At 42.2% G+C, this 24,667-nt stretch overlaps 1 protein-coding gene across 2 annotated transcripts in view; it reads right to left on the bottom strand.

Annotated features, from left to right (window-relative positions):
- Window positions 1–24,667, bottom strand: part of CCNY (cyclin Y) — a 219,890-nt gene that overhangs the window by 78,358 nt on the left and 116,865 nt on the right. For both annotated transcript variants that reach the window (XM_074946226.1, XM_074946227.1), the window contains one exon: window positions 1,815–1,889. In XM_074946226.1, the coding sequence (XP_074802327.1) occupies window positions 1,815–1,889 (75 nt within the window). The remainder of the gene's footprint in view (window positions 1–1,814; window positions 1,890–24,667) is intronic.

Genomic DNA, 24,667 nt, shown 5'->3' with positions numbered 1-24,667 from the left:
CTGTACAGACACTAACTAATTAATCCTCATGATACCATTGTGATGTAAGGAAGTGTCACCATACCCAATTTACAGACTGCCAAGCCCAGGGAAGGATGAGGGGTGGTGTGTGTGGTTAAATGATATACCCAAACCTCACAGCAAATCAACGGCAGAGCAACAAGTTCCTGGCTCTTGCCCTCTCCCCATTATACCACGCTGCCTTTTAATTAAGGCTCCAATCTTGCAGATGCAGTCACTAGGCCTCCAAGGGCAGAAGAGTACCCATACATAACCCACTGCAGAATCAGGGCCTAAAATGCATCGTCTCTGTAGACAACATTTTCAAAAACTACCAGAAAACAAACAACAACTAAAAAACGAGGTCACTAGAATTTCTGAAATACAAATGTGCACTTAGCTGAATAAAAACCTCAGTAAAGTATCATTTACTCAGTAAGTCTAAAACAGAGTTCATATGCCCCGAACAAGGAGCACAAAGAATGCACAACAATAACAGAAAAGTTGCTTGGAAAGTTTGGGTAGAAAATGACGTGCTTTGTATTCATTACTCACGTCTACTTCTGGCAAAACACTAACATCACTCAAGCTAGACACTGTAGATTCAATTAGCCAAAAGTAAGTGGCTTCCATTCCACTAATTACATCAAGAGGCTCTCTAAAAACACAGGCTTAATTTCTATCAGGTTATTTTTGTCTCTAAGTAAAAAAATAAATAAAATAAATTCCAGATAAATAAAAGATACTGTCAAACCATGCTGATCAATAAAAATAAAGGGATATTTTTTATTTGTTTTTAAAACCCATTGAAGAGCTCACGTGAACTGGGATTTCCAGTTTTCAACCTGTCTGGGGGAGACATCAGACTACATCCTCAGCTGGTCTAAACTGCCATTGTTCCAACTAAGCTACGTGGATGTACATTAGCTGGGAACCTGGCTCCTTCTGTTTAGTTCTGAAAGGCAACTGTACTGAAAGGTTTACACTTAAAGAAGCGAATTCTTTTACACTTTATTAGTATTTGTAGCTCCACTGTATGTTTTGAACTTGTAATAGTCAACATGCTACAGGGCCCAATTCTGTAACCATTTATTCATGGGTCTGACCTAAAGCTACCTGAAGTCAATGGAGAGACTGTCATTGACTTCAGCAGGCTTTGCCTCAGGCCCTATGTGAGTCTCTTTGCATATCCATGGGTCCAAACGATTTCAACACAGTGACTCGTATGAATTAATGTGTGGGACTGGTCCAACAGACCCCAATCATGAACCCACTCATGTGCACGACTTGATGCATGTGAGTAGTCCAGTGGGGTCTACTCAACAAGATTATTCACAGGTGTCAACTTCTGTATGTGCACAGGTGTTTGCAGGATGGGCCCACACCTTTTAACAACCTTCTGACACTTAAATTAATTCAATAGGTTAGGATTCAAATAAATTAGAGAGCATAGCGATAACTATGGGCCTGATCCTGTAGTCCTTTCACAGGTAAGGATCACTTTGAAGTCAACTTAGATTTTATTGTTTTGCATAAAAGAAACAGGATCATATCTTACTGTGTATTAATTACTAACAATAAGCCACTGGGCCAGATCCTCAGTGTGTGTATATCAGCACAGCTCCAGTTAAACACCAGCTAAGGATCTGGCCAATTACATTTAGCCAAACCAATCTGCCATTGTTGTGTCTTGTTCTCCTGAAGGTGGGCAAAAATCCAAACAAAACCAAAACCCCCCACTTAATATAAGTTACTGCATGCAAAGTTTAGAAATAATCTGAAAAGAGAAAACTGTAGTAAATCCAGTAACCTACCATCTGTTTGAGATTTACTGAGGAATATTGTGCTGGCCCGTGGGTGATCTGATGGGTTGAACTCCATGTTCAAATCTTGAAAGGGAGAAACAAAATTACAATATGTTAAAAGGTTTGTAATCGCCCAATGCAACAAGCAGACTTTAGCCCTTATTTGCACAAATGGGCCCCACTGGAGTGAGGACTACTTGCATCAGAAAGAATTGTAGGATTTGGCCTTGGGTGCAATGGTTTCTCCTGGACTGAAGTAAGACAAGCAGCTTTTAGACATTTGTAATACAAAGTCGAGAGTTGTACATTTTTCTTTCATTTCCCTTCCACACTCCCAAGACTTCACCAAGTGCAGGAATAGAGCCTTTTGCATGTAATATAGGAGAATTAGGTACTGTAAAACAATTATGTAGAACCATGCAGATAGTAGATGGCTTTCCACTGTTACATGTGATTACAATAAGCAACAATTGCTGTTTAATTTAAACAATTAGAACAGAGAATTTAAAAAGGCTACATTTTCGGAAAATGAACTTTTCCCGGAGGTCCACAGGAAGCATCACAGAATGGCACATTTCCTGCTGTGGCAACTTCATTTCTAAAAAGAATGCACCAAGATAATCATAAGGATGCCCTGTGGTACCAGGTTACAAATTAAGTCAGTACCAGCCTACTTCCTCCTTTCACAACATATGTGAACTTCCAGAAAGTATTATTTTCCTTGGCAAGATTAACGCCCTCCCAAAAGAGTCTGAGATGGCCATCTTATTTCTCTGAGAAACTCTGAACAATAGTGCATGATTACAAATAACATTTTTCATGTGGCTTTCCATACCTTACTTAGAAACAGCACTGGAGAAGTAAAAAAAACAAACCATCAGATGACCCGCAATGAGATGGGTGGTGCTGCTGCTGCTAAGATAATTACCTACTAACCTGAACCCAAGATGCATTTCATTTTGTAATCAATACTTTAAAATTGTGTAATATGTCATTTTCTGTACAGTCATAAATAAAACCCAATATGGTTTTATCCTATTGTAGAGGTTTCCATGTAACTTCTGTTTACATCACAGCAATGTAAAATCAGTCAAAGCAATCTCCTTAACACGTAGCTGAACTCTAACATTTAAACATAGCACTTCAGCAGCCAGGTGTTTCCTTTTATTCAAGTCTAAGGCCATAAGATCAGCGCCTTGTCTTTTCAGCAAATATGGATATTTTGTCACAGGTTCAGATACTGTTTTCAGGAAATATAAGAAAGAAAAACCGATGACCACATCTCCAAGCCGATCACTGCTTTAGACTGTAAATTGTTTACATACTATTGGAGCATCACTGTTGGATGAAGATTTACATCTTGTGAAGAAGTTTTCAGGCTCTGGGTTTTTTTTTTCTTCATCTTTTTTTTTTTAATCTTAAGCATAAATGTATTTTGCTGAGAAAGAGCTGTGTGGTGACTTGTAACTGCTGGCAATACACTGTTCATAACCCACACACACTGAGAGGGCGGGGGGAAACACTGGCACTGGCTTTTAGGCAAATTGGATTGTGGGGAAATCACAGTGTAAGGCAGGAGGCTGTGCAGCCCAGTCAGGAGGAGTGAGAGAATAGTCCCTATCTAGAGACAGGATAAATGGATAGAAACCTGAGGAAGCCCCTGGAATGTACCACAAAGGGGAAAATACAGGTGAAGCTACATTACCCATTTCCCAATAGGATAAACTGAGGTACAGAGAAATTTTAAGTGACCTGAACAATCTTCAGTAATTGGTGGGAAGGAGAAAAGTGAGAGCAAGCAAGGAAGTCAATTACAAAAATCTGTACTAACATGATATCTTTGCTTACAATGTTCTGCTCTGTACCATAGCGTATTTTATAAAGGAAAAAAAACCTAAGAGGCTCTAATTGTAATCAATTCATTGTATTACAAAAAATGCTGTAAAAAATGTCACTATAAAAACTTGAAGAGGCTGAAAGTTAAAAGATCAGTCTCAACACCTTTATTATGAGATTCTCTCCTCCTCGCCCCACCCAATAGAAACACTGGTCTAAAGTCCGATAGTTCTTCCTTCTCCTTTCAAGCTTGCATTTCAAACTCCCTGTGCAATCTTTCATTTCTTTTTAAAATGACAGGACATGGCGAGGTAAACTGTGTTTTTAGACTGCTGCAATTTATAAGGCAACACTGTTTTAAAATTTATTATGAAAGGTAATTAAATGGTTTAGATACTAGATATTCAAGTGCTGGAGCTTTCCAAAGACTGTGCCTATGGTAATTTAACACACATTACTGCAAGTCCATAACTTGGACTGAGAAAAGATAATTCACTCTGCAGCAGTGATAAGAAAAAAAATGATTTTTCACCAGTGCCATGGTTGGAATAGTGAGCATTCTTAGGAATACAAGAACAAATTAATTGACCTGCTGGATCAGACCCAAAGTTTATCTAGTCCAGTACCACTTCTCTGACAGTGGCCAGTACCTTTGGACACGTGTTGTGTTGTACTTTAGACAGGAATGAAACTGGGCAGCATCTCAGCCCGACCAGCTGAGATTCCCTCTGCTCCCAGAATAGAGCATTTTAGTGGAACATAAACGTGTATGTCAGATGTAGACAATTAAGGTTCCTAAATTTTATGGTTCTGGTGATGTCTTCTGTGCAAACTTTGGGACTGATTCTTCCCCACTGAGGACAGCAGCAGTTTTGCCATTAATTTAATTGGGATCAAGTCTGAGCGTTTTGACTCATGCTGCACACTGAGACGTTTCCCTAGCTTTCCAATATTTTTTGGCCTCTTACTACAATTTAAATGTTGCTTTTTTCACCTCTTTAGTTTCCCATGCATTTTTATTCCATTACAGAAGACAACATTTTGGTATCATTTCAGAGGGTTATCAGGTCTATATAGCTACATAAACTAAGGGTCTGATTCTGCCAACGCAAGCATAACTTTACTCACATGCACAAATTCTAGTGAGCTTACTGGGACTCCATGACACAGAAGCCCCACCCCCTACCCCGGCTGCAATCAACTCTCATGTCAGGCCCGACAAACTCATTACACATAACACATCTTACAGGATATGTATCAATAAGGAATGACATGTAAGGTATCTACAGACAGCTTGTGACTTAATCAGGACTCAGTCATTGCGAGATGTATGTATGGTGTAGCCTGATCTACAGATTACATAATAATTATATTGATTGCTTAAGAATTCCCAGTTATCACTTTGAGGGTTTCCAGGTTCCTGTCCCAAGATCAGGCCCAGTATTATTCAAATTATTACATAGTCGGGAACCCCCATCTGCACAGTTGCAACACTCACACTATAGGAACTCCTCTCTATTTATTAATAGTTTATTAATACATTTAGCTCAGTCACAAGCACTCAAACTCAGTAAGACAGACAGAGATACTAAAGAATGTACATCTGCACAGCCATATACTCACACATCCCCTTGCAGAACAACCTGAAAAGTTAGCTATCATCTTCTTCATCACCGTCACCTTCCCCCTCATCACCAGTGGCCATCATGTGGCACATCCCAAGGACTACATCCCTCTCTCCTACTGCCCCTGGGCTGGAATATAACTTCTTTCATATCTTATGCTGACACCACTACGCTTAATGCATATTCAGTAAGGGTATTCCCTCTCTTCCTTATTTGTATTTCCCCAATTTACTAATGTTGAGGTGGCCTTCTCTTCTGTTGAGTTTATTAATTATCTCAACTTCTTATCATATATGTCAATTCGTTGCCATGGCAGTCTTGTGGTTGGATGTTCTTTTCAAAAGTTTCCAAAATCTGGTGTTAGCTCATGTTTCTGTGGTTGGCTGATGTCATTATGGACAAAATTCCCCCTTACACTCTATTGCCAGTTCCTCAAAACTTAGGGGTTACCACTGGGCTGTTTATCTGTGTCAAAGTCCATAGGTCTCAAGCCTTATGCTAACTGCTGAAGCCAATGTCTTACAAGACATAAGCCTGAAGGTTCCTTGCATTACTGCGGAGTATAATAAAGGCATATTTTAATAAAGGCAAGCTAGCCCTAGGGGCTATAATAGGTAATACTGAAAGAACAATGTAACTATTCTGAAAATATGCTTTATGACCTTGCAGTAAAAGTTAGTGGATAATATGTCTCAGGGATGGCCCATTCAAGCAGAAAGGAACTGTCACACCTCCCTAGTTAGCCGATAATGTTGTGCAAAGCATAACTGTCAAGCCTTGCTCCATTCCAAAACCAATGGACAACTGCAAACAATCAAAACCACTTGGAAGTTGAAAAACATTGAATATTACATCAGACAGGGAATCGCTCTGTCTATTAATAGAGACAAAAGACTGTTTCAGTATAACACCGAGCGGGGAGAGGCACTCTGAATCCATTCACTGAGAAAACATCTCGGAGCAGGGCTCTTTTCATGAAAGCTCCTGTAAAGTTCCTGTAAAGCCAGCCAACTCTGCAAGAGACTGAACTCTGGGAGGAAAAAAATACTTTATCAGTTAAGAAAGGCAACTCTTAGTAAGTGTAGACCCTAGTTTAAGTTTTGTTATTTTGTTTTGTATTATAACCATTTGTTTTCATCACATTCTCTAGTTTCTAGTTGAATCTCTATTCTTTCTTAAATAAACCTTTTGTTTTATTATAAGTACTCACAAGTGTGGTATGTTATACAGGAGCATGGGGTTTAAGGTGAAACTGGTAATGGGAGGTACAGTGCTCCATTGGGGGCAAAGGATCAGGGATTTCTGAATCGGGGAACGCTTCAAGGGAGTTGGGGACTGAGGCACAAATCTTGTTAACCTGCAAGACAAAGACAGGGCTGGCATAGCCCGGAGGAGAGTGCCTGACTGGCTGGCATTAGGGAACTGACCCAGTTACCACAAGCAAGACTCCCTCACGCTGGAGGCAGGCAGTAACAAGATGACTCACAGCTCTGCATAGCCTGAGAATGGTCACAGACTCGTCTCATAAGTAAACTACACGTGTGCCTACATGTTTGCAGGATTTGGGCCCAAAGTCTTTTTTACGCCAAACAATTTCTTCCTCAAGCACCTCCACAACATGAGATCCCACAACGGTCAATAATCCACCTCCCACTGTGGTATCTGAACACCACCACAATTACAAAAATATGCAATCAGACCAAAGACTGTATTCTTCCCTGGCATAGCATTGTGCCAAGAAAACATGACATATTTCTTGACTGATTTACTGTCTTAAAAAGGAGTTTTTTGTGGGAATGATACTGAGAAAAGGAGAGGCAAGTCTTAGCTGAGCTCTCTGAGGGAAGTTGGAACATACAGAGCCATTCCAAAATCTGAAAGGTGACTACAGGAAGGTCATATATGTTTGGCCCCTAGAATGGTCAGAACCGAAGTCCCTAAGGGTATGTCTACACTGCAGCTGGCTGCATGCTTCTCAGTTCAGGTAGACCAGGGCTTCTCATACTGGGAGTCGGGACCCCTCAGGAGGTTGCGAGGTTATTACATGGTGGGGTCGCAAGCTGTCAGCCTCCACCCGGAATCCCGCTTTGCCTCGAGCTGTCAGCCTCCACCCGGAATCCCGCTTTGCCTCCAGCATTTATAATGGTGTTAAATATATTAAAAAGTGTTTTTAATTTATAAGGGGAGGAGTCGCACTTATGTGAAAGGGGTCACTGGTACAAAAGTTTGAGAACCACAGAGGTAGACCGACGTGGGCTAGCTCTGCTAGAGCTAACCTGCTAAAAATAGCAGAGTGGACACTGCAGCATGGGCAGTGGCACGAGCATAAAGCTGCCCAATAGCCTGGGTGTGAACTCGTGTAGCTAGCCCACACCACAACCTGTGCCACAACACCCACGCTGCTGTTCTTAGCACGCCAGCTTGAGTGCATGTCTGTCTACCTGGGCTGGGAAGCACGCTCCCAGGTGCAGTGTAAACATACCGTAAGGATTATAGCTGTTAAGGTCTTTTCTGATCACAGAGGAGTAGTTTGTGAAACAATTCCATTTCAGGCCATTTAAAGCCTGGACTGGGAGTTTAAATCCAAGACATGATGATCAAAACATCATCTCCTCTCAAGTATAGCAACATAAAGAAACAGGTTTAGTTCGAAGTAGAAAACAATCTCAGCAAACCCAAAAAGCTTATGACACATTAGTAAACTTTCTATACTTGCATCTTTCTTTACTTCAGAAAGACCTAAGTTCTAAAGATCTAAGTTTTAAAACTCATGGTCAGAAAGCATTGGGCAAAATAAAACAAGAAAAAAGGGGAGGTGGGTTTTTTGGCACAATTTTAAAGACATATCACAATTCCTTAAACTCATTAGCATAGACAGATAGAACACTGGCCCCACAAGAGGATGAAGGACAAGTATCCTAGCAACTAGCTTCTTCTGAGGAACACAGAGCTTTCACTGTGTTGCAATAGGAAAACCAACACTTTGTTACCTGGTTTTAAAAACTCTATATATGGCTCTCAGAATAGACAGCAGTGTTAACATCGTATTTAATTTTAGAAAAATAAGACCTTGTTTCTTATTCTTCAGCAAATAAAATTCACTATGTTCCCACTCCCTTAACAATGCTGTGACAATAAAAAAATAACGTTACTGAACATGACCTATAGAAACACATGTTTTATATTTGAACAGCTATAAAACACAATGAAATTACTTACCTCCCTCTTGATGCAATGTTCTGCCCATTATTTCATGTTGAATCGTAAGTTGGTGAAGGATAATAGTTATCACTTGTATCGTATCCATAGATCTCATTTTACAAACCGAACAACTGAGGCTCGGAACTGGAAAGGTCACACACTCAGGGTAAAGCTACACCACGAGTTGGGTGTGATTACCCACAGAGTCGCAGTAGCTCAATGAGAGCTAGCACGATTATCAACAGTAGTGCAGCCATGGTAGCACAGGCAACGGCAGAACAGCTGAGCAGTGCCAAGTACCCAGCACACGTCTGTACCCGGCACACCTCAGCCATGCCTCCAAGGCTGCTGCTGGTGCCCATGCCGCCATGGCTACATTGCTATTCAGACTTGTGCTAGCACTCCTCAAGCCAGCATAAGTGTGAGGACACGAGCAGGGGAATCACCTTCCTAGCTCACCGTGTAGATATAGCCTCAGTCAATTAGTGTTTGTTTTTTTTTAATGAATTTTCACAGTTATTTATGTACTAGGGTTAGAGCAGTGGTTCTCAAACTTTTATACCGGTGACCCCTTTCACATAGTAAGCCTTTGAGTGCAACCCCCCTTATAAATTAAGAACACTTGTTTATATATTTAACACCATTATAAATGCTGGAGGCAAAGCAGAGTTTGGGGTGGAGGCTGACAGCTCACGACCCCCCATGTAATAACCTCTCGACCCCCTGAGGGACCCCAACCCCCAGTTTGAGAACCTTTGGGTTAGAGAAAGGTCTGACCGAGAGGTCTAAGCAGGGTGGAAAGCCAAAAAACACAAGTTCTAATCCCAGATCTGCTACAGATTGTCTCTGACACCTTAGGCAACTCTGTTAACCTCTCTGCCTCAATTTCCACATCTGTAATCTGATATTACTTGTACACCCACCTCCCAGGGGTGATGAGGCATAGTACTTAGAAGATAAAAAGTATTGCATAAGTGCTATGTATTATTGTTAGTTTTCACTGAAGTATGTCAAAATGGAAGACAAAAATGTACATCAATTAATATTCACACAGAAATTCAGTGCTGAGCACACAACAGCAGGAATGCCCAAACTACATACCTCGTGCAAACCTAGGCATGAATTCAGTGCACACTGAAGTCAGCAGAAAGACTCCCACTGACTTCAATGAGCATTGATAGTACCTTCCTCTTATGCTGCCACACAAGGGTATAAGGAGGCATAAGACCTTCCTCTATCCCCTACCCCACACCCCCTCTACTCTGTGCAGTCAACCTGCTTGCTTCTCTGGGTGCATGTGTGAAGCTGGCTCAGAAGCGGTACTATTTCTCCTACATGATGGTGAGCAGAGAGGAGTAAGTAGTGGCTGGATTCTTGGTTCCACTTCCCAACATGCCAGCCAGTGCAAGTGAGTTGATACAGGCAAAGCTGCAGACTGGAGGTGGAAGTAATCTGCTACTGGTGAAGAGCCACAGATTGCTTGTCCCCTGGATCAAGGGGGAAATCAAGTAGGAATTGAGAGTCTCCTTATATTGATCTAGACATAATCTCAACTTGGTCCTTAATGCCTGAGATATGTCTGTTGTTTTTCTATCTTGCCTTCTTCACTCTGGTGGGCTGCTTATGTTAGTTTAATACTGGTTAGCCATTTAAGGGAATATTCTCATGACAGCAGAAACTTAAGGTCAAAGAGTGTTAAATGGGTACACCAAGGGATGATGATCTCCCTAATCAGTCTCCTGCCATCAAAAGAAACAGAAACCCAAAGATTTTTTAAAAATGAAATATCATAGGGAAAAAACAAAAAAACACTCCTAGTTCTTGTAGATCTCCTTCTTGTATTGGGTTATAAAATCTCTATAATTTATGCAAAGAAGTCAGTGCAGAGATACAATCTGCCTATTGAAAAACTGAATGACTCACTCTACTGTGCAGCATTTCTAACTGGAATCTTTCAAAATACCATTTTTGGAGTTGATTTCTAAAATTATGCAATAGCATATCAAGCTCTGGGAATTAACCCAATCTGTTCAGAAGTTTCCCCAACTTTCAAAAGCCCAAATAATCAGGTCAAATCATATGCCAGGGTCTAGAACATGTAATTGCAGCAGTTTATAGGTACAGCCATTTCCTAAATTACAATATAAAGGATGGCAATTCAAAAAAAACAAGTTTCAGCCAACATTGCATGTATACGGAACCGATTACCTAGGCATTTAAGGCCACAATCCAGCAAAACACTCAAGCAAATGAGGAATACTGCCTTTGGAGCCAATGGGACTATTCACATGCTTAAAGTTCAGTACATATTTAAGTGATTTGCTAGATCAGGGTCTTAGTGCTGAACAAAGCAAGGAAGTAGCCAAAGAAACTAGTGCAACTGGTGTTTTCCCTCTACATTCCTCCACGCGACAGGAGAGTACAAATATGTATGTTCAACTTTATTTTTAAAATTAAGTAGGAATGATTCCCGGAGAAAAAAGAAAATGGAAAAGGTGCATCTTAAACTTCATTTCAGACCTCGCCAGGCTTGGGCTTAGTATGGCTCTTCCTACACGAGAGCTAGGGTGCTGCTATTGAGAAGACTCTGGCTCCCGCACTTGAGGGTCTAAACCGAGGTCTCTGCAGCAGCATTGTCCCCATGGAGCATAGATGTCTTGGAGGGTTGCAGAAGGTAAGGTGAGCTCTGAGGGAGCCAGGCTGCAGTCATTCAAGGGGACTGCAGATTGGAATCAGGTGCAGGAATTCCCTTCTAGAGTGAATCGACAGCCAGCAGAATTGATCTTTGTGGAATATAAAGCAGGTTGTAAGTCTTCTGCTTTCTTGTGGAAGCTGTGTTTAGTCCATGTTAAGTGAGGTGCAGTCACCTAAATTGAAGGAGGCAAAAGCATGGATCACCATGGCTAGGTTCTCATCTGAGGGAGAATGATGCAAGTTTGTTAGTGAGAGAGGAGGAAAAATTCCTGGTCACTATGACAATGGCACGTCCAGGAGCAGTAATGAGTCCAGTTTGACCACAAGGTTTCAAGCCACTGTGGCAATCTGTAGTCCAATACCACTGATCGTAGTTGAGGTTAAGGTTTTCCCCTCCTTCGACTTTCATTCTGCCTTTTCTAGGTTTAAGCTTGAGAAAACTGCCCATATCTATTTACTGCTCTGTTCCACACACTGGGGCACCTTGGTGATGGTGGAAACTACAGTAAAAGCTTTTTTATCCGACATGTTGGGGGAAGGGGGGGAGGGAAATTCCACTTAAGAGGGAGGGAGAGTTTGAGTGCGGGAGGGGGTGCGGGGTTGGGGCACAGGAGGCGGTACGGGCTCTGGGAGGGAGTTTGGGTGCAGAAGGGGGCTCAGAGCAGGAGGTTGGGGAGCAGGTGGTGTTTCAGGGTGCCGGATCTGGGGGGGCACTCACTTCCGGTGGCTCCCCTCAATTGGCAACCTGCCCCTGCTGCTCCTAGGTGGAGGGGCAGCAGGTGGCTGTGCGCTGCCTCTGCCTCACCCCAAGCACTGGCTCCGCAGCTCCCACAGGCCATGAACCACGTCCAATGGGAGCTGCGGGGGTGGCACCTGTGGACATGGAAATAAATAGTAGGTCTTTTTCCATCTAATTTCTCTGATTCTATGATGAATTCTCATTGGAATATCCCAGTACTGAACTCAAAAGCTTTTCACTTTTAATTAAAAAGAAAAGGGTGCCACAAGTCCTCCTTTTCTTTTTGCGGATGCAGACTAACACGGCTGCTACTCTGAAACCTGTCACTTTTAATTGTAAATGATGATAAAGTTTATAGTTGCATCTACATAAATGATACCATCAGAAAAGAGTAATTTAATTCTTCTCTCTGGGAAAATAGAAGGAAATAAGTGATTTCTCCATATTAAGTGAAAAATCAGCATGATCCTAGAGGCCAACCATTCTGTGCTATGGGAACAGAAGACTCCTCTGGCAGCTTTCCATTGATTCAAGAGCACCTCTCTTTCTCAAACTCCCACATGACAGAGAAAATGCTTGTGTAAAAATGCTAAACAGTGCCTAATACATAATTAAGGCTGGTTTCAGAGTAACAGCCATGTTAGTCTGTATTCGCAAAAAGAAAAGGAGTACTTGTGGCACCTTAGAGACTAACCAATTTATTTGAGCATAAGCTTTCGTGAGCTACAGCTCACTTCATCAGATGCATACTGTGGAAAGTACAGAAGATGTTTTTATACACACAAACCATGAAAAAATGGGTGTTTACCACTACAAAAGGTTTTGTAAAATCGTTTACTAAAATGGGGAGGGAAGAGGGTCCAGCACCCTGCCCCTCCCCCGACTGCAGCAGCAGGGACCTGAAGGGTCCCCACTGCCCCCGCAGAGATGGAGCGGGGAAGGGTTCCTGACCACCACCGGCTGGGGAGCAGTAGGGGGACCTTCCAGATGCCACTGAGCAGCTCCGGGGTCCCTCTGCTGTGGCCGGACGCTGGGAGCTGCGGGGGTGGGGGTGGCTGCTCGTGGCCACTGAGTAGCTCCTGTGTCCCCACACCACCGCCAGCTGGGACGCTGTGGGGGTCCCCCTTCCAAAGGCACTGAGCAGCTCCAGGATCCCTCTGCCTGTGGTGGGGTGAGGGATTGGCTGCTTGCAGTAGCTGAGCAGCTGCACGGTGGGGGGGGCCGGCTGCCAGCTGTGGCAGCTGGGGATCTTAGGGGTCCGCACCGGCACGGGTCAGTTGCGGGGTTCCCCCGCAGCCCGCAGAGGCTGGGCTGCTGCAGGGGTCCCCCGCTGCTGGCTTCAGCAGATGTTACTGTTACTAGCACATGCGGTCAGCAGTTTTTCACACTACAGGGCTAGTCAGCTGGGGGCCCCCAATGTCACGGAGGTTGCTGGAAGTCACGGATTCCGTGACCTCTGTAACATAATCGTAGCCTTATATATAATACATGGATATACACACCAGTATACAGGAAAAATATTGTTTTCAAGGCTTGTGAGTGTAAGAAGAAAAATGTTGCTTCCACTAAAGGAACTCAAAAATAATGAAATCTGTAACCTCGAGAAAATAAAATACCGGAAGGATGAATACTAATGTAATTGAATGAGTCACAACATATACTTTCATGATACCAGTGTAATATATTCTGTCTTGACTCAATGTCCTGCCTACTATGTACTACCCATCATACTCCTGAATAAAAATATAGATGTCAGTTTGTTTTTAAGTCTTTAACCCTATTTAATGTACAATAATTAAGGAAAAATGTCAACTAGTGAAGAACAAGAGTCTTGAGCTATCTGTTCCGCATTTGCTACAGAAAGCTAAATCCCCAGTAGAGGTGTTCAAAGGTGAATTACTAAGGTTTTGCTAAAAATTGTAAAACTTGTACTTACAACAAAATCCCAAAACGGGGAGTGGGGGAGTATTTCTTGTTTGAAAATGTAATTAACACTGTATTTTAAGTCAGCCTGAAATGATAATTATTTCATATAGCCCCTAATGATCTGAGCTGTAGGCCTGCCAGTTGGAACAAATTACATCTTAAATATCATGAACACAAGTTTGAAAAAGTCGATCCATTTGAAAGCTGTATTCTAACTCCATCATTCCTCCCCACTTTCTTATTATCCTGTGAGATCCCCCCTTCAATGCAGCTGCAGGGCTAAGGGCAAGATCCAGTGGCTTGAAGTTGAAACAAGACAGATTCAGACTAGAAATAAGAAGAAAATAGTTAAATGGTGAGGGTAATTAATCATTGGAACTTATCAAAGATTGTGGTGGAGTCTCCATGTGTGGCAATTTTAAAATCAAGATTGCAAGTTTTTCTAAAAGATATGCTTGAGTTCAAATAGGAATTAATTCAAGGAAGTCCACAGCCTGTGTCACGCAACAGCCCAGACTAGATGATCCCAGTGACTCCTACGGGCCTTGTAATCTACGAATCTTGCAACTGAATTTGGATGGGTGAACTGCATGGAGGCAGATTCAGGATAGGAATTTAATGGTCTATCCACCCCTTAAACTCTTTTTCTTTTAATAGGATTGCATCAGTTGTGTATATACTTTATAAAGCATTTGTATGTCACTGCATTTACAAGGGTCTTTACAGAACAGGTTTCCTAACCTGAAGAGTTTATAATTTAAAGGCAACAACAGAAAATAGCTCAGAAGAGGGAGGGACTGGAAGTGATGAGAAGGAAGGACAGAAAGAACGTGTGATTTTATGAAGAGGTGTATTTTAAGGAGAGATGTGAATTACATGAAGTACAGTGCCCTCTCATTTAAAATAATAATCTAAAGACACAAAATAAACTTGCAGTTACAATCATATCCTGACAGACTTAAACGATCAGTTGTTGCTACACCAAATTATTTCACCTGCCATGTCAATGTTTTAATACCTTAAATGCCAGATACCAAAAGAGGTTTTAAACTACAGACTCCACGAATAATGGTGGCTGTAATCCTATCCAACAATGCTACACATTTAACCCACAAAAGGCAGCAGCTGGCAGGCTATTGTTTTGTGTCTTGTAATTGGACAAAATACACAACAGAAATTATCCAAGCCAAAGTTCCACATATTTACTCGTGAACAGAAATTTTGGGTTAACCTGGAGATAAGGAGATCCAAGTTTGTCTGAAAGGCTTAAATCCATACAAGAAAATCATCAGATTCATCATGAAGTCATCTACCTGACATTTAAACACTTCAGTGCTAGATGGTAGCATTAACCCCAGCTCCGCATTGTGGGCAGTTCCCAGCTCCACCAGACTATGGTGATTGTAAGGAGGCACCTCAGAGCTCCCTGGTTTTGCAGCAATGGGGAACGCAATGCTTCCAGGGATGCACTGTGCTCTGCAGACCAGCACACAAGAGGTTGGCATGATATAGCTCCACCTACTCCTCAACTCTTCTCAGCATATTCACGCTGAGTGAAGCTTGCAGTGAAATTTTGCCACAACCTGTTAATGTTCTTGTAGCAAATGGTCAATAAAAACATTAAACTTCTGATAGGTCAGGTAGTCATATTCTGACAGTAAAGCCTGGAGATTAGTTATCCTGAACAGTAATGTTGCTGACTAGTAACTCTTTCGACCAAAAAGATCCAGACCTTTCTGTTCTTATTACAGGGTGTGGCTTTTTGGGTATGTTGCCTGCAGTTTCATTGACTGTGTCCACAATCAGAGATTTTGGTGCTGGGTGAGAATAAAAACTCAGAATCCCTGGCCTGGACATAGTATTTATTATCAGTCTGCTTGCATGTGGGAGGGAGTGTTGCTGGAGTTTGCCAGATGGTTCTGACTGGCTCATGGAGGGTTTCATTAATTGGCAGTGATACCCATGCTGAGATAAAGGTGTGCAATACGTCCAGGTGCTTGTGATGGGAATCCGGGACTTCTTTCAGGGTAATTTGCATGGTGTCATTGAGCCACTTCAACAGGTCCTGGAATTGCCTAAAGGCATGACCTAACGATGACAGTGGCGGCATTACGGTCTCATCAAGTGGCAAAAAAAAGATGTTTGTAAGGGAGGGTAACCTCCTTGTCCACCCTTGCCTCTTGCTCTTCAAAGGTCTCCTTGGGCTCAGAGTGCAGAGAAGGGATGGATGGTACTGGTGAACAAGGTGTTCCCTGTGGGACTGAGCTGAACTGTACCAACAGAATTTTGTACAGGCATTGATGATGTTGCAGAAGCCGTTCTGTGAGGTGCTGACATCAGTACCAAAGGGGTCGAGGATTCCATTGAAGTCGTTCTCTTGGCTATCGTACTCTTCGGAACTAAGCCCTCTACCACTGAGGTAGTTTAAGTCTTAGCAAGCTTCACAGTACCCTAAGTGCTCAGAGCCTCACCAGCAATCCTCTCAGGGCAGGAAGTCTCCAGTGACCAGATCGTTGATGAGCAACTCTCAATTGTGCTCCTCTTATCCCCCTCCTTAGACTCTGAATGGGAAGCTCTCAGTTGGCGCAGTTATCGGTAACTCATTCATGGAGAGTGTTGGAGACCAGGGTTTCAGTGAAAGCTTTGAAGCTCTCGGTGACCATACTCTTGATGATGACAGGGCACTGACAGAGGTGACAGGTCCCTGTGTGTGTGTGTGGGGCGGGGTGGGGTTCCTGCACCCAGGTCAGAAGCTGGTCTTAAGGCTTGCTCCATCATTAAAAGCACACAGCTTATTTCTCTGTTCTTCCAGGATCTTCCCTTAAAAGAAGTGCAGATCTTGCACTTTCTGGGAATATGTGAGTCCCCCAGAAAAAGAATGCACTTGCAGTGCCTGTCACTAATGGGGATTGCTTCTTTACAAGAGAGGAGCCTTTTAAAGCCTGCAGAGCCCAACATCCCTGACAGAAGAAAACTTGTTCAAGACCCTCAACAGGGAAAAAAAGGGGAACAAACATTCCAACAACCATAAGATACTAAACCTATCTCTACTAAGAGCTAACTATCAAAACTAAAATACTTATCAAAGAGGGAACAAGCACATGCTAAACTCCATCTCTGGAGTGGCTGAGAAGGAACCAAGGGCAGTTCACCCACACAGTCCCATACTGCCTTGGTACAGGGCCCGAAGATGTGTACGGCAGATGCACAGGCCAAAGCAGGCACTGCCACCAAACAGATACAGGGGCATATGTGCACCTAAAGTGGAGCACCCACAGGGACACTACTCAAAGAAAAAAAACTCTCTTACCAATCAAAACTAAATGAATTTTATTATATATATTAGCCAGTCAGAGGTACTGCTCCCTTTTTATCACTGAATTTCAGTTATGTCCATAAGCCTCTTACAACAAGAGGGATGTCAGACTGCCTCAGCACATTTCTAGTTCAGATACATAGTGCAAGCACATCCAACTGTGAGGGGATTTAATACCCCTCTGGATCTTACTAGGACTAAGGACACTGAGGGTGTCACATCCCAGCACCCCCATGAAATTTGGGATTCCCCAACACCTCACTCTTTTAGGCTTGTTCAAAGGGACCTGGGAGGTCCAGGCTGCTCAATCAGATCCACACGCTTTCTATACCAGCCAAAAAAGGGGGAGCAAGAGTGGGGAAGAGGCTGTGCTGACTAAGGGATCAAAATCTCTGTTCATACTTTTTGTTCTTGGAAGTAGCAAGTATGGACTGGGGAGATCCCACTTTGTGGCGACTACATATCTTGTGCATGCACCCCATATAGAAGGTAGTGATTTCAATATGCTCAAATGCAGAGCCATGTGAAAATTTTAGTTATTGTGAATTTCTGACTGCATCACTAACACTCTACCCACTCATCAATTTCCACTGAGGACTTATTCTGGCACTCCAAACCTGGGAGCGGCTTCAACAAGCACAAAGTTTTATACAGTTATTTTTAAATTCAACTCCTACAGAAATGTTTTCTTCTTCCCCCAAACATGGAATTCTTCCCAAAATTACATTGGCCCAATGCCCAGCAAAAGTAATGTTCAGTCCTGGATCAGTAATTATTTCTAGGCAGATATCTTGCAACTCTGCAGATCTAAATAGGAGCTTTATAGCAATGGTATGGGGAGATTTTCAGTTTCCTATTCATTCACTCATCCATCCATGTCCCTCTTCTCCTTTTACTCTCTCACACTCACCTCTTTCCTCTAGCACTCAAAATCTTGACATTGACCGAGCCACTCATGAGTAATGGGACCATTCTAAACTCCTACTGATAAAATATCTATACACCAAGCCATTATGTATTCTGTATCCGACATGTAATTTACAGAAAAAACTATTGTAGATATAATTGAGGGTGGGGTTTTTTTGTTTTTGTTTTTTTAAGAAATGCTCTTGGTACTAATTTTGAAAACAAAAAATGCCTTTAAAGCCATGTGACTTTGTTATGCTGAGCCCAAATGTGTCTCTATAAGCAAATGAAAATTGTTTTCAATCCATAAACATGTAGAAATGTAGTCTGTCTTCAGATAGCCCAGGGTTAAGTGAAAGCAATCAGTCCTGCTGGGATCTGAGAATCTCCCCTTTCCAATGGTACTTGCTCTGCAGGGCCATGTGATAACAGACTTAAAAGTTTCAACATTTTTATATATTACACACAAATTATATTAAAAGAACATTCTTAAGGTTGCAAAGTCAAGCACTCAGAATTTAAGAAATGCCATAATTACGGTTGCCTGTGCAATCTTAGAATCATAGAATCAGAACAGGAAGGGACCTCGAGAGGTCATCTAGTCCAGTCCCCTGCACTCAAGGCAGGATATTATCTAGACCAGGGGTGGGCAAACTACGGCCTGTGGGCCAGATCTGGCCCCTCAGGGCTTTGGGTCCAGCCCGCAGGATTGCCCCCCGTTGGTGCCGCAGGCCCCGCACCACTCTCAGAACCAGCTGGGGCCTGGGGGGGGTGGGGGGCACCACAGAGGGCTCCATGCTTTGCCCTTGCCTCCAGGCATCGCCCCCCCCCGCCCCCCCCCCGCCACTGGCCGGGAACGGGGAACCACGGCCAATGGCAGCTTCGGGGGAAGTACCTGGAGACGTGGCAAGGGCAGCATGCGGAGCCCTGTGGCCCACCCCTGCCCCAGGGGCCGTGAAGGAATGTGGTGCTGGCCGCTTCCTGGAGTGGAGCGGCGCGGCACACCATGGGGCCAGGGCAGGCAGGCACCCCTTCTGCACCCCAACCCTCTGCCCTGAGCTCCCTCCCGCAGTCTGTACCCCTCCTGCACCCCTGCCCTGAGCCCCCTCCTGCACTCTGCACCCCTCCTGCACCCCAACCCCCTTCCCCAAGCCCCCTCATACACCCCGCACCCCTCCTCTGCCCCAATCCCTTGCCCTGAGCCCGTTCCTGCACACTGCACCCGCTCCTGCACCCCAACCCCCTGCCCCGGCCCTGCATACAATTTCCCCACCCAGATGTGACCCTCGGCCGAAAAAGTTTGCCCACCCCTGATCTAGATCATCCCTGACAGGTGTTTGTCCAACCTGCTCTTAAAAGTCCCCAATGAGGGAGATTCCACAACCTCCCTAGGCAATTTATTCCAGTGCTTAACCACTCTGACAGTTAGGAAGTTTTTCCTAATGTCCAACCTAAACCATCCTTGCCGCAATTTAAGCCCATGGCTTCTTGTCCTATCCTCAGAGGTTAAGAACAACAATTTTTCTCCCTCCTCCTTGTAACGACCTTTTATGTATTCTCAGTCTTCTCTTCTCCAGACTAAACAAACCCAATTTTTTCAATCTTCCCTCATAGGTTATGTTTTCTAGACCTTTCATCATTTTTGTTGCTCTTCTCTGGACTTTCTCCAAATCTTTCCTGAAATGTGATGCCCAGAACGGGTCATAATACTCCAGTTGAGGCCTAATCAGCGCAGAGTAGAGAAGAAGAATTACTTCTCGTGTCTTGCTTACAATACTCCTGCTAATACATCCCAGAATGATGTTTGCTTTTTTTCCAACAGTGTTACACTGTTGACTCATATTTAGCTTGTGATCCATTATTACCCCCAGATCCCTTTCCGCAGTACTCCTTCCTAGGCAGTCATTTCCCATTTTGTATGTGTTCAACTGATTGTTCCTTCCTAAGTGGAGTACTTTGTATTTGTCCTTCTTGAATTTCATCCTATTTACTTCAGACTATTTCTCCAGTTTGTCCAGATTATTTTGAATTTTAATCCTATCCTCCAAAGCACTTGCAATCCCTCCCAGCTTGGTATCGTCCACAAACTTTATAAGTGTACTCTCTATGCCATTATCTAAATCATTGATGAAGATATTGAACAGAACCAGATCCAGAACCAATCCCTGCAGGAACCCACTCATTATGCCCTTCCAGCCTGACTGTGAACCACTGATAACTACTCTCTGGGAATGGTTTTCCAACTAGTTATGCACCCACCTTATAGTAGTTCCATCTAGGTTGCATTTCCCAAGTTTGTTTATGAGAAAGTCATGTAAGACAGTATCAAAAGCCTTACTACAGTCAAGATATACCATATCTACCGCTTCCCCCCTATCCACAAGGCTTGTTACTCTGTCAAAGAAAGCTATCAGGTTGGTCTGACACAATTTGTTCTTGACAAATCCATGCTGACTTATTTCCTCACCTCATTATCTTCTAGGTGTCTGCAAACTGATTTCTTAATTATTTGCTCCATTATCTTTCCGGGTACAGAAGTTAAGCTAACTTGTCTGTAATTCCCCGGGTTGTCCTTATTTCCGTTTTTATAGATGGGCACTATATTTGCCCTTTTCCAGTCTTCAGGAATGTCTCCCGTCTTCCATGACTTTTCAAAGATAATTGCTAATAGTGCAGATATCTCCTCAGTCAGCTCCTTGAGTATTCTAGGATGCATTTCATCAGGCCCTGGTGATTTGAAGTTATCTAACTTGTCTAAGTAATTTTTGACTTGTTCTTTTCCTATTTTAGGCTCTGATCCTACCTCATTTTCACTGGCATTCACTATGTTAAATGTCCAATAGCCACCAACCTTCTCGGTGAAAACCGAAACAGAAGTCATGTAAGCACCTCTGCCATTTCCACATTTTCTGTTATTGTCTTTCCCCCCTCATTGAGTAATGGGCCTACTCTGTCCTTGGTCTTCCTCTTGCTTCTAATGTATTTGTAGAATGTTTTCTTGTTAACCTTTATGTCCTTACCCAGTTTGATCTTGTTTTGTGCCTTGGCCTTTTTAATTTTGTCCCTACATACTTGTGTTGTTTATATTCATCCTTTGTAATTTGATCAAGTTTCCACTTTTTGTAGGACTTTTTTTTTTTTTTTTTAGTTTTAAATCATTGAAGATCTCCTGGTTAAGCCAGGGTGGTCTCTTGCCATACTTCCTATCTTTCCTACGCAGTGGGATAATTTCCTTTTGTGCCCTTAATAATGTCTCTCTGAAAAACTGCCAACTGTCTTCAACTGTTTTTCCCCTTAGACTTGCTTCCCATGGGATTTTACCTACTAGCTCCCTGAGTTTGCTAAAGTCTGCCTTCTTGAAATCCATTGTCTTTATCGTGCTGTTCTCCCTCCTACCATTCCTTAGAATCATGAACATTTCAAGATCACTTTCACTCAAGTTGCCTTCCACTTTCAAATTCTCAACCAGTTCCTCCTTATTTGTCAAAATCAAATCTAGAACAGCCTATCCCTAGTAGCTGTCTCCACCTTCTGAAATAAAAAATGGTCTCCAATACATTCCAAGAACTTGTTGGATAATCTGTGCCCTGCTGTGTTATTTTCCCAACAGATGTCTGGGTAGTTGAAGTCCCACATCACCACCAAGTCCTGTGCTTTGGATGATTTTGTTAGTTGTTTAAAAAAAGCCTCATCCACCTCTTCTTCCTGGTTAGGTGGTCTGTAGTAGACCCCCCACCATGACATCATCCTTGTTTTTTACCCCCTTATCCTTACCCAGAGACTTTCAACAAGTCTGTCTCCTATTTCCATCTCAACCTCAGTCCAAGTGTATACATTATTAATATATAAGACTTATGATACAATCTTTAATTATATGACCAAAAATTTCTTTTTTGCACAGTACCCGTACCTCATTCAGTGCACAGTTTGGATGATGCTCACTTAATGAGCAGCTATTCAGTATTTTGAGTTCTCTTTACTGTTCAGTGTCTGACCTCCATGCTTTACTTATTGCACACTGTTCAGACCCTGCTCTGAAGATAGAATTATTAATTTCCTCAGGATCTTTTATATGGCACTCATCACGATAGTATCTGAGTGTTTCACAAACATTAAATTTACTTTCTTAACTCCCCTGTGAGGTGTGTGGACTGAGGTACAGAGATTAGGGACAAAAAGTATCCATTAATTCTGGGTAATACTGAGGACCTGATTTTTCAGAGTACTAAGCATTATACAGCACTTTATATGTTCAAAGCACAGAGCCCATTGGCTTCAATTGCAACGACAAGAAATCAGCTCTTCTGAAAAAACAGACCCTAGGCACCCAGAAAGTCAGGAACCCAGAAAATGGAAAACACACAATTAGTGACATGAGTTTGGATTAAGTGACTTGATTAGCATCACACAGGAACTCTGTGGCAGAGGCAGCGATAGAATCCAATTATCCACGGCAGCATGCCACGGCCTTAAGCGTGAGACTATCTTTTCTCTTTCTGCAATTCACTGCCTCATTTGCTACACACCTTCTAACTTCTGCAGTGATTGAGACGGGGTCCTCCTTTGCTACAATTCATGCCCAGTGCAGGTCCACTCTCTGCACGGAATGAGACAGGGGTCCTGTCACGGGGAAAAAAATCAGAGTGACACCATGTAATTAAAGACTATCATAATGCATATGCACAAGAGGGCTGAATTAATGTTGCAGACGTTCTGTTCAAAACTTAAAAAAAAAAAAACTGACAGCTGTCAGTGGTTTTCTTGCGCATTGATTCTTTATCTCCCCAAATAGTATCTGTACAATCCAGTATTCTACATGCTGCTCTGATATAAATATTATAAAGGTTCAAAATATTTGTAAACTTCTCATGTCCTATTTATCATTTATTACTAAACGAACATGCCACTTACAACAGTCTGAAGGGCTTTACATGCACTGTGACCTACATTTCAAAACGAACTGGTTTTTGAGGAACTGTAGTTTAAATATTAAGATCCACTCCCATGAATTTTTCAAAGGTGTAATCTCATTTAGTAGCATTATTCCTGGTTTACATCAGACTAAGTGTCGATTCAGGCCTAGAATTCCTTACAAAATTTCTGTCTGCTGGGTCCACTCAGCACTTGATCAAGATATAAGTGTGCCTTGAAATCGGAAAGAAACTAGCAAACACGCTTCGGATGGATTAACTAGTCCATGCAGGGTAGTGTGGTCTGCTATATAGTGAGAAAATGTTCTCATTTAGCTGAGAGCAATAAACTAGGCAATATTAATTAGTGATTTAATATTTTCAGACAACTGTGAGAATATGGAGGCAACGGCCTTAAAGCCTTGAAATTAAAGAGCGGCCTGTAACACAGAAAGAAAAGGAGTACTTGTGGCACCTTAGAGACTAACAAATTTATTTGAGCATAAGCTTTCGTGAGCTACAGCTCACTTCATCGGATGCATCTAAGTCTCTAAGGTGCCACAAGTACTCCTTTTCTTTTTGCGGATACAGACTAACACGGCTGCTACTCTGAAACCTGTAATACAGAGGTTTTCATTAAAGATTATGCTCCTGACCCAGAGATCTGGAAAATCAAATCCAGAGAACAGATATGGCACTGTTCTTCTGATCCTGTCCATACTATTTCATGTAGTATAGATACCGAATAGTCTTTGCTTTTATAATACAATTAATATTTAAGTCAAATGAAAATGATCCAGAATTTAATTGAGGTAAAAAAACAAATCGATATTTTGTGGAAAGGATTTTTTATAATTTTTTCTTGTTTATAACAGCTCAAATTTGGCAGTGAGAGTGCTCCAACGTGCAATGACTGGAAATGCCAAAAAACCTAGAGCTGTCGATTAATCACAATGAACTCACGCGATTAACTCAAAAAAATTTATCGCATTTACTCGTAGATTTAATCGCACTGTTAAACAATAGAATACCAATTGAAATTTATTAAATATTTTGGATGCTTTTCTACATTTTCAAATATATTGATTTCAATTACAACACAAATACAAAGTGTACCGTACGCACTTTATTTTATTTTTATTACAAATATTTGCACTGTAAAAACAAAAGAAATAGTACTTTTCAATTCACCTCATACAAATAAAGTAGTTTAATCTATTGTGAAAGCGCAATTTACAAATGTAGATTTTTTTCTTACATAACTGCACTCAAAACCAAAACAATTTAAAACTTTAGAGCCTGCAAGTCCACTCAGTCCTACTTCTTGTTCAGACAATTGCTAAGAGAAACAAGTTTGTTTACATTTACAGAAGATAATGCTGCCTGCTTTTTATTTATAATGCCACCTGACAATGAGAACAGACGTTCACATGGCACTTTTGTAGTCAGCATTGCAAGGTATTTACACGCCAGAGATGCTAAACATTCGCATGCCCCTTCATCCTTTGGCCACCATTCCAGAGTACATGCTTCCATGCTGATGACGCTTGTTAAAAAAAATAATGCGTTAATTAAATTTGTGACTGAACTCCTTGGGGGAGAATTGTATATCTCCTGCTCTCTGTTTTACCCGCATTCTGCCATATATTTCCACATTATAGCAGTCTCGGATGATGACCCAGCTTGTTGTTCGTTTTAAGAACACTTTA

Source organism: Natator depressus, chromosome 2 (genome assembly GCF_965152275.1).
Source record: "Natator depressus isolate rNatDep1 chromosome 2, rNatDep2.hap1, whole genome shotgun sequence".
Lineage (NCBI taxonomy): Eukaryota > Metazoa > Chordata > Testudines > Cheloniidae > Natator > Natator depressus.
This window is presented reverse-complemented; position numbering and strand designations above follow the sequence as displayed.